Source organism: Atractosteus spatula, chromosome 12, assembly GCF_055471065.1.
Source record: "Atractosteus spatula isolate fAtrSpa1 chromosome 12, fAtrSpa1.hap1, whole genome shotgun sequence".
NCBI lineage: Eukaryota > Metazoa > Chordata > Actinopteri > Semionotiformes > Lepisosteidae > Atractosteus > Atractosteus spatula.
In genome coordinates, this window is record NC_142717.1 from 28,385,819 (window position 1) to 28,402,976 (window position 17,158).

General features: G+C 38.5%; 1 protein-coding gene across 1 annotated transcript in view; it reads left to right on the top strand.

The window, feature by feature from the left end:
* The first annotated feature begins 330 nt into the window (after window positions 1-330).
* The window catches only part of znf236 (zinc finger protein 236), a 94,836-nt gene continuing 78,008 nt past the window's right edge, over window positions 331-17,158 (top strand). The window contains exons 1-6 of the mRNA XM_088929112.1: window positions 331-397; window positions 5,366-5,505; window positions 9,523-9,687; window positions 11,646-11,824; window positions 13,715-13,845; window positions 16,573-16,745. Coding sequence (XP_088785238.1) covers window positions 346-397; window positions 5,366-5,505; window positions 9,523-9,687; window positions 11,646-11,824; window positions 13,715-13,845; window positions 16,573-16,745 — 840 coding nt within the window. The 5' untranslated portion in view covers window positions 331-345. The remainder of the gene's footprint in view (window positions 398-5,365; window positions 5,506-9,522; window positions 9,688-11,645; window positions 11,825-13,714; window positions 13,846-16,572; window positions 16,746-17,158) is intronic.

Consider the following 17,158-nt stretch of genomic DNA (forward strand, 5'->3'; position numbering starts at 1 on the left):
TTTCCACTCGTAATTTACAAAGAAAAAACTGAAAAATCGGGAAGATATTAAAATTACAAGGATGGATACTCTAAACACGAAAACGTTACAAAATACGTGTAAAAACAAAAGAAAACACCCAAAATAACTAGTGTGCATACTGTAGCTGTTTCACACAACTACAATCTTAAATCCTTGTCTTCACATTTTTTACACACTAGATGTCGCCCTCTCCCCTCGGTGGCTCAGCGCTGAAGTTCACGGCCTCGTCTCTCAGCCCAGTGTGTCTCCGCGGAGAGAGCTTGGGGACGCCGCCATTTTGAAATCCAAATCGCTCACAGTACACCCGCCCTGAAACCTGGAACTATGCCGCGGGGCCGACCTCGCAAACCGAGGGACAAAACCATCGCCGATGCAGGTAACCGGGGCCAAAACACCACGAATAAATAAAGCACCGTGTGAGCTTTCGAACCGTGCCGGCATAGCTCCGGCAAGTGGCCGGGTATCTGAGATAAAAGCACTTGAAGGTTGTGTATATAGTCCCCGGATATAGTACTGTGGGGTGTCCATATCTTTTGTGCCGTGAAGGAGTGATTGAGGCGGAATGATATTAATAACATTTCTCTGGCTCTACTTATTCCTTCTGAGCTAACACTCCTCCGAGAAAGCTGCTGTGTTTCGGGGCTAGCAGATAGTACCTGTTTAAAGTGGGTTGTGTAGGCTAGATCATTTGCTGGAAATATAAATGTTTTATGGTTGTTGGCATGTAAGGGGGGAGGGGATCTGTCTTTGTTGTCTTTTTTTGCTTCTTTGTGTGCGAGCAGCAGTAGAAGCTGTTTTCTGCGGACACTGTGCAGAAGCTGAACCAGCCAGGGAGTCTTAACTTAAGACTTAAGTTGACTTAACGCTTAGCCTGGGGAATGAGGAGCCTGGAGGAGTCGCTTAGCACGATAACAATGCTGATTTGAGTGCACGTAGGATGAAAACCTTCTGCTGGTTCAACTTCGCTTTAGCAAAATGTAATACATGGCACCTCGTGACGCTCAGCCCTCTTAATTTATAATAAACTCCCGAGTCCAGTGAAATTTCAGCTAGGAGCTCAAGACTGTGCAACTTTAAAAAAATCTATACAAATGCAGAACCGTTACAGTTAGTGGCTTCCACTGTTGCGACGTTTTCATTTTTTATATAAAAACATTTGTGTTTATGAGTGAAAAAAAAACCTTTGCATAGGTATGCGTTTGTTTTAACCGGGAAAATAAAATATTTAAACGGTGTGTGTCTAGGGTGGTATTTTTATTTAATATTCTAAAGTTCACGAGACTTGTGTAGTGAAATGAAAGTAAAGATTCAGTTTGTGTATTGGGGAAACACCAGGCGAAGTTGCAGCATTAGTAAATCAATGGTCAGTACATGAATTTATACAACAAGCGAACATCCTTACCTCTCTTTAAAGAAGACCTGCAATTTGACGGATAAAACCTTAAATTCGAATGAACTGAAATCGTGTTGTGTTGTACTGTGTACAGCATTGCAAAGATAATTGCTGTCGCAAAAAAGTACTGATTTTTCAGTGAAATATGAAGTATACGACAGTATGCACGGTAACATGTTACCTACTCTTTTCTGAAATAAGCTCGCACTGTTGTTGATGCTTTTCTGGAAGTAGCCTAGCCTAAAGCAAAACACATAAATCTCGATGCATAGACATGTTCAATGCAAGGGTGGTGTGTATTAGAAGTTGGAGACATGACTGGGCAAGTGGGCCATCCTGTATCAATGTAATGGGGTTTTCCCATCTCCAGGTATTGAGTTTCCTGATAATTTGTGCTTGGCAGTATTCATTTCCCAATGAAACATTGACTGGTTTTGGAGCTAAACTTTTTTCCTGAAGGTGTTGACAGAATTATGAGAGGTCAGCAGTACTTACACTATGTATCCCTGTGATAAGTCCCTTTCATGATGGAATCTAGTCACAAATTCTGTGGCTTATTGTGGTTGTGTACAGTATTAAACAAAACATAAATGCTTGTTGTTCATGTTCGCACTTTTTTGAATGACTTTTCTGCATTTGGCTCAGAGCTTCTTAAACAATCTTTGTATGTGGTTGCACATGTAACACCTCAGTCTCTGGCAGTTTCCCTCATGTCGTAGTCTTAATAAAGTTAAATCGTCCTAATGTGGTAATGCTGTCTCAGCTTTAAACCTTTTTTTAGATTTCCAGCCAGTTTCCCAATGGGATAACTAATTTCTTCAAATGTTTAGTATATGTGCCAGTTTGTAGTGTAGTTGAGGTTTCCCAGTTCCCAGTCCTGTTGCTGTTGTATAGTACCCATGTGTGTACACTATATACTGTATTGTATAGGCTACATAAGAACAGTAACAAGTGGAATTACATTTGACCCATTTAGCATGTTTCGAAGTGAAATGGATCTGATCTAGTCCTTTCTTTAAGACAAGGGTATCGTTTCAACAACATGGCTTAGAGTCACACTTCCACAACTCTTCACGAACAAAGGTGTCTCCTCTTCTTCGTTTTAAATGCACTTCCATACAATCTCCACCCATGTCCTCTGCATTTCACTTTTGATGCTGAAGAAGTCCTTTAGAATCAACAGCGATACCCTGCAGGTATCTGAAACAGTGTCAATTGATGTTAGTTTATGAAAGCTATGAAAGCAGGTCTCTTGTTTTCACCATTTTCTTGGTTCCATTAGTTTGTCACTTTATACTTTTTTAACCTGCATTCTCTGTCAAAGATTACGTGCTCATTTATGTGTATGTTTTAGGTAAAAGTGTAACTGAATGTAGAGTTATTACATTGTTTCAAGCCTGTATATAAACATTGTTTTGGCTTTACATACACTTATCTGTAGTTGCACACAGTTCATGTGGGAGGGAGATCACTCTTGCTTATGACAGTGTGCTTTTTCCCTTATCTTTGGAGAATGTTGTGTTGGGAGCTTCTTTTAAAAGACATGCAGGCTCTGCCTTTCAAAGTATTCTTGAATTCACACATTTCATTAGCCTTCAGGTCTTTTGCTAAGACCTATAACTTGTTTGAGACAAAAGCCACAGTTCAGATTTTAGCTGTGTGAAATTGCCAACATTATTTGTCATTTTTAGCTTGTGTTTAAGTTCTTTCACGGCTTTCTGCCCTTCTGTGCAGTGCATGAACATGACTTTGTGGAAGAGGCTCTTGATGAAAATGGAAAATCGGAACAGAAAATCCTGATTGAACTGAGAGATCAGTGTTCAGACGAGTCCTCTGCCACTACTAAATCCGCGTGCCACACATGGCACGAGAAAAAATTCAGCCTGCAATAACAGGCTAGCGCAGTTTCCTAGGTAGTGAAGGGGTGTGATATTCCATCGCAGTACATCTCAGACAGTACTGTCAGGGATTGCAACAAACCTCATTTGCTGTGGGTGTTTGTTGTTTTATAATTGAAAGTCTCAAAACATCCTGTTGAAGGTTTGTTAGTGGACCTTCTGGAAACGCCGAAACAATTTCAAAACTCAAAACGTTTGCCAGCCTGTGTCTCAGGATCCATTCAGTCTAACTGTGCAGGTTTAGTGTCGTTTTATAAAGCTGCTTGCTGAATGAAGATATTAATTTTCCATGATGATGGCATTACTCTAGGGTGACCTTTCATATTGAGCTTTGTGTCCAAGGAAAGAAGTTCTTACATAAATATCAGAACAAATTCAATATTAACTAAACCATAATGCAATGTAATTTAATATTGTATGAGAAAATGTTTTTTTCAGTGCCTGTTTTGATGAAGTTGTATTTCTCGCTAGAGGAATAAGTAATTTTTTAACCCAAATATTGCAGAGAAAAGTGTCAGTATGCATCATTTTCTTCCAAGTGATGCTTAAAGTGTTGAACAGCATGTTAGACAAAAATCATGGAACATAAGAAGAATGAAAAATTAGCAAACTTTTTTGGAAGTAGATGGTGTTCACATGTGAAATGGTAAAATACTCCCCTTCAATTATTAGCTCATATGAAAAACAATAGTCTAATGAATTTGTAATTTTTTGAACCACAAAAATAAGCAAAATGTTTTAATTAAATACAGAACATATTTAAATAGAACATGAATTTAAATTCAGAATTCAGAAGGCAACTGACCCTCTCACCGCCAGTGCAGGCCAGAAAAGACACTTCAAGGTGAATGTCCCTCTTTTGCTGACACTGGGAAAACATAAAATATTGATTTTACACTATACGTCATTCTCACCCTAACAAAAATGTTTTTAAAACTTTTTAGTTTTTGAACAATTTATAAAGTTGGAAACATGTTTCTTCCAAACTGATAGTCCTTGATGTTACTGGTGAGAGATGTCAGACAAATGCACAGGTAAAAGAAAGGCCGTGGAGCCTTGTTCAGGTGTGAAGAATGCAGTTCCACACCTGAAGAAGGCTCCAAAGCCGAATAATTGTCTCTTTTCTTTTCAGCATGGATTAAACCTTTACCTGTTACTTTGCTGCCTACGCATGCGGATGCAGTTACCTACTTGAACCACGTCAGACAAACGACTGGTGTCACTTCTGTCTCGGTGAACTGTGATTCATACTAGGCACCTTTCACTGACATTGCAGGCCAAAGCAGAGGTTTCATGGAGAATGGCCCTCTCGCCAACAGTGCAGGCCAGAACAGATGTTTCACAGTGAATGGCCCTCTCTCATCGGCAGTGCAGGCCACAGCAGACGTTTCATGGCGACTGGCTCTCTCTCACTGAGATTGCAAGTCAGAGCAGATGTTTCATGGTGAATGGCCCTCTCTTATGGACAGTGCAGGCCAGAGCAGATGTTTCACAGTGAATGGCCCTCTCTCACTGACAGGGCAAAAGTGCAGGGCTGACACTAAGCATTGCACTGAATCTGAATTGCTTGGTTAAGATGACATTGCTTTACAGGATATTTGTTATCTTGTGTCTATCGACTCTTTAAAGAAAAGATGCAAAAGGATATTACTAGAACCTATTTTTATTTGTTTTCATTTGTTACTTTGACAGTATTATTGCATTCAAACTAGATACATTGTCCCATTTAATTGCTCAGATACTACAACCGTATCTTCCCCCTGACAGAAATGACAGATGTTATTCTTTATGGTTATATGGTTTCTATTTCAGGCTATAAATAATTAAAAGCAATTGGCATGTAAGCTTATTCATCTTACATGCATTATCTTGGCTACTCAAGGGTGGTCACCCATTTCCTGTTAGCAATGAATCAAGTGAAATTAAATCAGAAAAGGAGAGACCATCATTAGTGTTGCAATGCATAGCAAAAAATGAAGAAAAAAATATTGGCAAAGAAAAAAGCAAAGGTACCACATACAGGATGCTTTAAATAAAGTTGTCTTTTTTGCAGATGGATCGCAGGAGAACTCGGAGAACCCTGGCTACAGCAATTCAGATGCCAGAGATTTCAAATGCTCTGTGTGCTCACAGTCCTTCCCCAAGGAGAGTCAGCTGCAGCGCCACCTGCGGGACCATGAAGTTAATGACAAGGCAAGTAGGGAAGTCTTGAATGGAGCAGCCAGACTGCCCGTCTCTCATTTGCATTCTTGGGAATGAAATATTGACTCTCTCTTCCTGGCAACAACTGGCTGATAAAAATGGAAAAATAAACTACCATGCGTTGTTGTTATGTGTCCAAGTGCTACATATGCAGGTCTGATTATGTAAGAAAGTTTAGAATCGAGAGGAAACCCAGCTTGGTCATTTGGTTTCTGCTCTCTTAATGAATGAAGAACATTGTCAAGTCGTTTCTTGAACAATCTTAGCAAATTGATTTTAACATTGTAGCTTCGTCCTTATAACCATGTGTCTTTGTATAAAGTAATGTTTACCTAATTTTTCTACTTTTCCTATATGTTCTTTCATTTGATTTTTCTTTACTGTTTTCTTTATATGGGGTATAAAAAAACTAAAATAAAAATAATGTAAAAGTATGTGGCTAATATTGTGGTGGACTGTAACCTGTTAATAATACAATTAATCAATCCATTAAAATGATATAAGAGGAGAATAAAATAAATGGTTGTATCTCAGCAATAAATTGATAGATCGATCTGGATAGACACCACTTACTGTAGGGTTTTTCTCTCCTAAACTGCTTTGCGGTAAATCCACAGAACTACTGTATCAATTAGGATGGGCCTGACTTTGTTGTATTTTGCAAAGCAGATCTAAACTCCCAGATTGATGTGGGACAGGAAACTCGTGACCCAAGAATTGTGTGAACAGCATAAATATTCTGTAGCTTTTGGTTTGTATTTCATAGCTTTTTCTAAGATGGTATTGAAACATTATCTTCTGTAGAAAAAATAAATAAAATAAATGGTTACAAAAAAAACAAACACAAGCTGTTTCCTGAGTTTCCTGAATCCCAAATTGTTCCATACTGCCACAACTCTTTGGGCAAAAAAATGAAGTACCCCCCCTTCTCCGTTTTAAGTTCTTTTTCATGTAGAGTCCTCCCGGTCGTGTTTCACTGTTCATTCTCTATTCTCCTCCCCCTCTCCCCTCTCTATTCTCTTCTCTTGACCAAACTGCCAAAATATGGATTAAACATTTTTGTAATAATACACACTATGAATTATGAAGTGCATTAAGAGGGAGTTAATCAATGTTTAAATCAAATTCATGTCATACTTTTAAGATAAAATGAAAATAATCAAGTGTCAGAAATCAATTTTGCCATTATTTTTACAGCAGTCTGGAGGAAATGAATGAGATATTTGTATGCCTTTCATATCTCTTTTTGTAAACGCGGAGGTTGCTTTAGACAGGGGTTGGGGTATTTCCACGAGAAAAGTTGAAAGTGAGATGAAAGCATAACACGTCCTCCTGCAGGTTCTCAGAAAAAGGTCATTCATTTTTTATGCAAGTCAATAATTTATACTGATTTTTCCATTCTTAGTTGTATTTCAAGAATATTGTCTAGGTGACCCTGAATTTTGATATCCCATTGTGTGTGTGTATATATTTCAGCGCGCATGTGAGTTCAGCTCTTTTCAACCCAGCATCTTTGAAATTCATTCTCAAAGCAGTTTTTGTGGCAAATTTACTCCTACTAAGTGTAGGGTTGCTATCACGTGGAAAGCTTTTGCTTTTGCTTTTGTATTGTTATAAAAGGAACAGGGGTGGCACAGTGATACAGCACTGGGGCCCTGGGTGCGATTTCTGGGTGCTATCTGCATGGAGTTTGTATTATATGTGTATAACTGTTTATTTCGCAAAAACAAAAGAGAACACTGTCAAGTTGTGGAAGTTTTTGTGTTTTCTTTTATTTATATGAGAGGTTAAAGAGAAAGATCATTTGGTTTACTCTTGTATCTTCTCCTCCTGTTCACTTGGGTTTCCTTCCACAGATTCTACACTTGATCTTAGCCAAAAGACTGAGGGCTAGGAAAAAAAACCATGACAAACTCAAAAACATTTTACCTGTTTTAAAAAAACCCCTGAAATAAACAGGCTAGAGAAAACCAATTGTGGTTTTGGAATACATTCACTGTTGTTTCTAGGTCAATGTGGCCATAAAGATAAAATATTTATATTTAAGTTTTCCATATTATCATTATGGTAGGAGAATCAAATACCTATTCTTAAAAATAATATACAATAACCATTTTCAGTATTGGTTTTTCATTATGTTAGTTTGTAGAACAGTGCCATCTCCTGTTCAATAGTAGCTACTTCACCCAGGCCTTGCAATATGTCTTTGACAGGCCATTGTCTCAGTGTTCTCCCTAACCTGTATCTATGTGGGAGGCATGACCATGTGTTTGCTTGTAAAAATGCCAGAATGCTCAAAAAGCCTTTCTTTGCGTAGAACTAGTATTTACTTTTTAAAAAATCTGTCACATTTTAAAAATATCCTCTTCATATATACAGTAGTATTTGTTGCTATCAAAATTCTAGTCCTAGTCTAGATCTAGTCTCATTTTGGTGCACAGTATCAACTTATCTTCTCTGTAAGCCAGAAACTTTTTTACTTATCCACATTGATAATTTTGTGGTGTTAAAATATCTGAATGTGAAGGGGACGTTCCTCTATGTATTGCATTAAAATTGCTTTTTTAGTTCTTAAAAGAGAGAGAGAGTCTTTATTATCCCCAGGGCGGGGGCAAGTTCTATAAAATTCTATGTAAATTGCACAGTTCTATGTAACATAAAAATAATAACAATCATAAAGAGGCCCATCTAGCCTGTTTGGTAGTTAAATAAACTAAGGCTCTCATCCATCTGTTTCTTAAAGGAGACTATGGCTTCAACAAAATGGCTGGGTTCCTGGTTTCAAATTCGCACAATCACTTGGATAAAGAAGTGCCTACCTTTCTCAGTTTAGAAATGGACTTCCAGTAGTTTACACCTGTATCCTTTGGTTCTTGTTTCGCTGTTTATTTTTAAGAAACGGGGAAGTCCAATGGGTTAATTTTGTCAGTAATGTCGAAGATATGGAATAGCTTTATAAGTTTAGTTCTTTCAGCCTGTCAGCATAATATATTTCTTTAAGCCCCAAAATGCTGTTCTCGGGGAGGATTCCAGAGAGCCAAAATCATTTATATAAAGTGGTGACCAAAATTGTAAACGATATTCTAAATAAGGCTTTAATAGTGTATTGCAGTTTTAATATACCTGTAACACCCTATAATTTACATGATATCCTAATATTTTATTTGCCCTTTTATTGCTTTCTCACATTGTCTAGAAGATGTAAATCTTGTGACAATGATGTGAAACGATGTGTCTTTTTACTGAAGTAGCCTCTTCTAATGTGTCCCATTTTGTATTTATAGTTTTTCACTACCTGCATCTAAAATCTATTTTATTTATTTATATTGCAGTTTCTACCATATCCTTTTTTGGTATTCTTTGCAAATTTGACTCGTTTATTAACTCTGCCAGATTCTACAGTACATCATTGATAAAAACTAGGATGAGCAGTGTTCATAGCAGAGATACCTGTGGTATGTTCCTATTTAATCACACCCCCATTTAGTCATTAGCCCCTTATCTGTACTGTTTGTTTATTAACCAGTTCTCATTCCAAACACAAACATTTTCCTAATTGCCAATCCCCTATAATTTTAGAATTCTGCTTTTATGAGGCACTTTATCAAAATCCTTCTTGAAATCTGAATACACCATATCATGTACTGTGTACAGTATATCCATTACGATTGCTTGTTGTGTAGCCCCTGCTTGGATAATGCAACAGCAGCCAAAGTGCACCAGTCTGCTCACCACATACCAGCTCTCAGTGGGGAGAGGAACATAGTGATGAAGCCAATTCATAGATGAGGATGATTGGCCAGGAGGAAATTTGGCCAGGGCACTGGGGTAATACCTAGACTCTTTTCGAGAAACACCCTGGAATAGTATTAACTATAATAGACTGTCAATGCTTAAAAAGATTGATTTATGACGAGACCCTCACAATGGTATGTAAAATATGGTCTCTATGTCACGTTTACTTTTGGTGTGAAAGATTGTTTTTTAACAGTGCTGCTTCTTTGACAGCCTCACCGGTGCGACCAGTGCCCCATGTCCTTCAACGTGGAGTTCAACCTGACCCTTCACAAGTCCACACATGCAGCGCTGGACCCCACCTGCCCCATGTGTCAGAAGAAGTTCTCGAGGGTGGCCAGTCTCAAATCTCATATCATGCTCCACGAGAAAGAGGAGGTGAGACACCGATCATGTACTGCCTCTTATCCTTTTGTTTTTTTTTATTTGGCTGCTTCGGTTTCTTTCTGTCTTCTTCCCATGAACCCCCAGTCTCAGTTCAGCCCCCCTCCCTTGTCGCTGGTTCCCGTGAACACAGACGCACACGTTTCCTTGTCAAGCTATTCTTCTCGCGCTGCAGGTGGGACTGCACAAAGCAACTTGTCAAGTCATCCCCAGTCCTGTTTTCCTGGGAGGAGGTTAGAGTATCACTGACTGAGGCAATTAGCCCTTAAATCTGTCAAGCAGAGTTTCCTGCCACTGTAACGTTTAAAGGGGAACTGCAACGCTATTTTTATCTTTCGGGGCTAGATAGAATTGGTATTGATGAGTGCATTTCAAACCACAATGAAATTATAATGTGCACAGTAACATCTTAAACCTCCAATTTACATCACAAAATGGACTAAATTTCCAGGTATGCACAACACCATATTCTGTGTTTCAGAATGAGGCAACAGAACATCAGCTGAGGTGAACTGGCCCTATTACATTGTAAACAAGCAGGCTTGTGAATACATCTCTTTAACTCAATAGAAATATTGCTCTTGACTTTGAGACAGTTTTGCTGCCAGATACAATTTGGTTGTTAACTCTTTTGTGAAGAACATATTGGAACATTTCTGTGGTAAAATGTCTGCTACACATCCTGTACTTCCGTATTTGCTTGTACATTGCATTACATTAGTCGTTACTAATACCACATCGCATTACATTTCTCTGAAACCTTTGCTCTCGCCCGTGGAGAGACCAGGGGCTTGAGATCAAACTGTTCTTTTACAAAGGTCACGGTTTTGTACCTAATTTGGAAGTTGTAAAATTTAGTGATAGTCAATTAAATTTATTGCTGAGATTTAATAACTAGTCTGAGAAATTGGGGCTGCAGTTCCCCGTTAATCAGCTCCTTGAGGGGGAGATGTGAAAGAGTTTCACTTAGCCAGAAATATGCCAGTTTTCATGTATTTCTTCTTTATTGTGTCATTATCGTCAAGGAAATATGGACAAGCGATATTAACAAAATACAAAAACTTAATTAATTCAATAAACAACATACAGTGTACCATAAAGCACTGCACTGCTAGTTAGAGAGCACAACAGCAAGTACTGTACATGTTCCTCCCACAGATACTCAAAATATGATTACCAGCACTGCACAAAAATCATTATTGTACCATAAACCAAAAGCTGAAATACTATCAGCCATAATACTGATTTGGAGAAGTGGTATGAAGTGGCACAAAAGTTAAAGAAAAAATGGTTTTGGGAAACAAAACTGTTACTAAGGATTTAACATGGTTTCTTAAAGATGTGCTTCTAAAAACATCTACATTGAGTGAATTATTTTATGAGCAGTATTCAGAATTGCTTAAATGACATAAAATTAATACTAACGGTCCCCGCAGTTTAGAGTCAATAATGATGCCAATATGCTTATGTTCATCAACCAGTTTCAACTTCTCCATTAACTGTCACAACTAAAATTAAACCCGATTTCCTTTTCCTGAAGCTGGTAACCATTTCCATCATTTTCTTAAAGTTTATTAGTTGTGCTTGCATTCAGAGCTGTTCAAGTCATTTTTTAGTTTATTTGGAAAATTGTTTTCATTTCTCGGTACTAGTCACATACAGCACAAAAGAGTCAGGACAGAGATACAAACGTTAGAAAGGTAAAAAAACAATGAGTCAAAAAGCCATTCAGGCCCTTCTATCGCAGTTGGTAATTAGCATCTAATTGATCAGAGGTTCTCATCCAGCTGCTTCTTGAAACAAACCAGGATATCAGCTTCTATGACATAGCTGGTTACTTTGTTCCATATTCCCACAAAAAATAGGTGAGGTTTACTCTTAATATACAGTGGGTTAGGCTGCGCATTTGCAGGTAGGGTGCTGAAATGGCTTCCCTTCTCATTGGTCTCTAGAACCTGATCTGCTCTGAGTGTGGGGATGAGTTTATTCTGCAGAGCCAGCTGTCCATGCACCTGGAGGATCACCGCAAGGAGCTGACGGGCAACAAAGTCTACAGCTGCAAGCTCTGCAACAAGGAGTTCAAAATCTCCTCTCAGCTCAAGGAGCACATGAAGAGCCACTATAAGATGAGGTGGGATGCAGCTAAGTGTTGAGAAAAATACTAGAATACCAGAATTGTTCTGGATAGAGGAGCCCTTTTTAAAGCCCAAAAATCATACTGTTGAAATTTATAGATTTCACACATAACATACAGTGTTTCTACACAACGTTTTGACATTGCTGCATTGCATTTCTCTGTGCCATGAGAAAGCTGTTCATTGGAGGCAATGTTTTTTAAGGAGGAATGAAAAGATTATGTAATTTTATTAGTTAGCAGTTGATCGTACCCTTATTTACTGAGGGGAGAGTTAGTTTGAAGTCAACAATGCTTTTGGTGACCACAGGTATTATATGGAGTGACTGTTAAAATGAGTATCTCTACAGTATTTAAAGCAAATGTACGCATAAATCATTAATGCAGGGGCTGGCATTGCTAAAGTATCTGAAGAAACTTTTCTGAAAACAATTACTTTTTTCTGGGAAAGCTGTATAAAAAAGAGGATGAAATAAGACCACGACTCCCATTAAAAGTCAAGATCAGCATATATATGACCCAAATATGGTTGGATGATTTATTTTATTGTTAACTGACCAAAAGGATGATGGGTGTATATTTGTTTGAATCTTCTGCTGCTATATTAGGAATGATCATTTATCATCAGGGCATCAGTTTTATTTATAAGATAAGATCAGATCACTTTCATGACCATATACAATTTCGTGTATCAGGAATTTGTCTTTTTCGCGTACCCCAAGGTGCTCTCCATGAGACACACAGACAGGGAGAATAGCTGGGGGTCAGAGCGCGGGGTCAGCCATTTATACAGCGTCTTTGGAGCAGTTGGGGTTAAGGGCTTTGCTCAGGGGCCCAGAGGAGTAGGATTCCTATGCCAGCCGCGGGATATGAACAGGCAACCTTCCGGCCACAGGCTCAGATCCTTAGCCACAGTGCCACTGTACTGCCTCAAAGCCATTTTTATGTTGCCTGTACTTTACTGTAAAAGAGACCACCTTTATAGTAACTTAGTTACACATACTGCTGTTTTTGTCATTGGCATAATCGAAGGATCATCACTGGACACACGGGAATCTTAAAGTACTGGATCCCTTACTGCGTCAAGAGCTGTTCTGACTCCAGTCCAGTCTCTTCTAAACTTTGGACTGAGAGCAGCAGTACTGAGAGCTTGCTATGACTTTAGACAAAAAGTCAAGATCAATATTTGTTGCAAAGATGTATTGAGTGATGAGACACTGAAACCACTTAAGCAGCAACCTTGTAGCTGATAACTGACCGAGCTGATGTTAATGAAAACACAACAGAAACCGCTGACTGTGAAAATTAATGATCAGCTGCACAAATTAGGCAGAAAGCAGCAGAAGGCAGTGATGGATTGGGAAAGTCATGCTGTGCTCCTGTACTTGCAGATGGGGTAATGAGCTTGGCTTGTTGTAATCAACAGAAAATAAGCAGAAAAAAAAATTCTAAATTTCATTTTGCTTCCGAGTGTCTGGAACACATTTATGAACTGTTGAGGTGAACCATGAAAATCAGAATTTTCTTTATCTTCTCATATGGTAGTTTTCTGATTTTTGTCAGATTTGCTGGGTGCTGCCCTATCTAAAAGCATGTGCAGCACTGATCCAGCTATTTTCCCCCCATGAGAACGTATTTAGATTTACATCAGTGGACCTTAAATACAGAAATCATTTTGTTCAATGATGAACTATTATTTTTCCCCGTTGCCTCATATGACACTATTGTTTAAATTACCCTTTTTAAGTTGTGCTGACAGGAGTGAGTAACTCATGCTTCACTCACAAGTGTATAAGTAGCCACGGCACTACTCCACTGCACAACCTTTCAAATTTGCTTGCTTTCAGTTGTGCCACAGGAGCTTACAACACTATTTTTCTTCATTAGGCCAATCATTGGGACATCGAGAAATTACAAGAGGAACATTGACAGGAGTGGCTTCACAAACAGGTGTCAGCACTGCGGGAAGACATTCAAAAAACCCAGCCAGCTGGTCCGTCACATCCGAATCCACACTGGTAAGGGCCTGTGGTGTGACCAAGCAGGCCTTCGTCAGAGCCGACCTATAGGAATTGTGGATTTCTAAATAAGTTGATTCTAAAAAGAGCAATCATCAGATCCTACTTTATTGTCCTCAGACAGTGGAAATGTGCCTTTGGCTTATTGAGACAACAAATGCAGAGTACATAAAACATCCAGTGGACTTAACAAGACGTACACTATCATTGCAACATAAATAACAATTCAGTACAGTACACAAAACATACTGTAAGATTCAAGTGTGACATGCTTATATACGTTGTCCATAAAGTGCTCTGAAGTGGCATTAGAGTTTAAAAGGGTAGTGAATAAATTACTTCTTAAAAATGTTCATATTGTAGCCTTTGGTACTCTAAGATGTCAACCAGATGGAAGTTTTTCAAACCGAGATTGTAGTGGGTGTGAGGCGTTGCTTTCCTGCAAACCCTCCTAGTATACAAGTGGTTTGGTTGCTTCTGTTTGCGACCCATAATTTTGCTGCCCATGTTTATAATTGGAGAGCCTTGCTCTACACCTGCCACTGAGATTTCCAAAGTGAGGGGAGATGTTAAAAGATGTTAAAAGCGCTCCTTGCCAGACTTGTGTAGGCCAACTCCAATAGGTGTTTGCTTATGTAAACGATCCTCAACCTTCTCAAGAAAAATAATCTCTGCATGTTTTTTTTAAATTGATGTTTTATCAATGTATGGAATGGCACGGTGGCGCCGTGCTTGGCATTGGTGCCCTAGATTAAATTCTGGGCCTGGAGTGCTATCTGTGTGGAGTTTGTATGTTCTCTCCCTGTTTGTGTGAGATTCCTTCAGGTGCTCAGGTGTCCTCCCACGGTCCAAAGACATAGTGATGGTTAATTGGCTTCTGGGGAAAATGTTTCTGGTGTGATTCTCTGCATATCTGTGCCCTGTAATAGACGGGCATCCCATCCAGGGTGTATCCTGCCTTGTACCCATTGCTTTCTGGGATAGGCTCTAACTCCCTTATGACTCAAATAGACCCAGATACTTAAAACAAGATATAGTCTTCACAAGCTGACCATTAAAGTAATCACAACAGATAAATTCTTAACGTTGTTTCTTTTTTTCTTTTAAAAACTATTTTAAGTTTGTGTATTTTACAGCATTATTATTACTATTTTTTAGATTTGATTAATTTTGCCTCAGGGATACCTGCAATAGAAGCGATTTGCGTTGCTAGCACTGACCACCAGAGGGCTCTCTTGTTGTTTGCCTGAAACTAAATGATCATCATCATCTGAAGGCTGTGCTTTTAAGTTTTTATTTAATGGTGATCTCTCTATTTCATTGCCAGTGGAGATTAAAGGTCAATTGGCTACCCAGTAAAAATAATTTTGCTGTACTTGCAAGTAACTATTTCCGTTTGTTTCTGTTTTTTTGCTAACACCACATACCCATGAATGAAAGTGACATCTGAGCAAATAGGAGGGTGTGATTACTGATGATTTCAGCCCAGTGTGAAAGGAAGAACCAGTAAGGACATTCTAGTGTTAAAGGGGAACTGCAATGCTTTTTGTATATTTCCGGGTTAGAAAGAATCGGCATTGAAGAGTGCATTTCAATCCACAATAAAAGTAAAATGTACACTGTAACTTGTAAACCTCCAATTGACATCCCAAAATAGACACCATTTCCAGGTAGGCACAGCTCCATGTTCTGTGATTCAGAATGAGGCAACAAAACCTCTGGTAACAAGAAGTGGCCCTGTTACATTGTAAACAAGAAGAGTTCTGAATCTGATTTAATCAAATAGAAATATTGCTCTCGGCTTCGAGAGGGTTTTGCTGATAAATGGAACTTACATTTTATCTCTGCAGTTACGTTGGAATCTTTCTACGGTGAAATACAGTATCTGTTGCACAACCTATAATTATTTTGCTCGTACATCACATTACATTACAGTGTTATTACAGTGACTAGCGCGCAGGAAGGGCTGCATCACATCACATCACAATTCCTTACACATCACAACAATGTCTTGCTCTTGCCCATCGCAAAAACCAGGGGTTTGCAACAATACTTAGGGTACTTTTACAAAGTTCACGATTTTGTGCTGATTTTGAAATTTGTAATTTTTTTCTATGCAGTCAATTAATTTATTTTGTTACTGAGATTTAATAACCGGTCTGCCTGAGAAATCTGGGACTGCAGTTTCCCTTTAAAGAGTGAATTAAAAAAAACTTGTTTTACGCAGTCGTGTTTGAATTAAAGAGACTGCAGCAGACATTGGTACAAAACCAGTTTAACTTTAAATTCCCACTACTGCATTTTGCCACTGAGGTATTTTTTTACATTTTTTGAAAGTAATTTACTAAAATAAAATAAAAAAATCCACATGACCTGTGTCAAGGACATCCTACTCTCAAGATCCAGGATTTTCATTTTTTCTAATGGGAAAATGTGCCATTCTGTTATTCAGCAATCAAGCCAGCACTGAAAGTTCAGTAAGCATTAACGATGTGAACCAAACACAACCTGTATAGTTATAGACTTTTACTCTCTTTCCCAGGAACGCAAATTAAATTGCATAGTCACTTAGGTCATTGATTTATTCTCTGTTGTCCTGCTTAAAGGAAATTAGAAAACACTTTTAATTTTTAAAACCCAGAGGTCCTAAAAAGGATAGTTAATCTGTAAAATGTTTATTTTATTTTGAGGCATTAATCCTTGTCTGTGTGTGCTGTTTATCTGCAGGTGAACGGCCTTACAAATGTACACACTGTGGGAAGGCATTTAACCAGAAGGTGGTGCTGCAGACTCACATGGTCCGACACACTGGAGAGAAGCCTCACTTCTGCATGTTTTGCCCAGCATCTTTCTCACAAAAGGGCAACCTGCATTCACATATACAAAGGGTCCATTCAGAGGTAGGTCTACCCTCCTCCATCTCTTACCCAAAAGATTTTTCCAGTGTTTAATTTACGGCACCCTGCCTGTCCATCATGTTTATTTACAGTCTGTTGTTTTTTCCTGCACCCTAGAGACAAAGTCCAACGCATTGTGCGTAAAGGTACATACTGTACCTTTGTCCGTAGTCACCTAACAGTGACTGTATCAGTGACCTATAATAGAATTACACCAAGATAAAACTTGATGGATAAATTCTGATAGAAATCAGTGTTGTCTATTAAGTAACTTAAAAAGGTGAAAGTGTTTGAAAACAACTTAAAGAGTGATATAGTAAGTTCAGACTCATTGGTCAATATGTGACTGTCCTTAGAACATATTATTATATCTGTTTATCCATAATTTGAATATTCGAGTTTGACCTCCTTTTGAA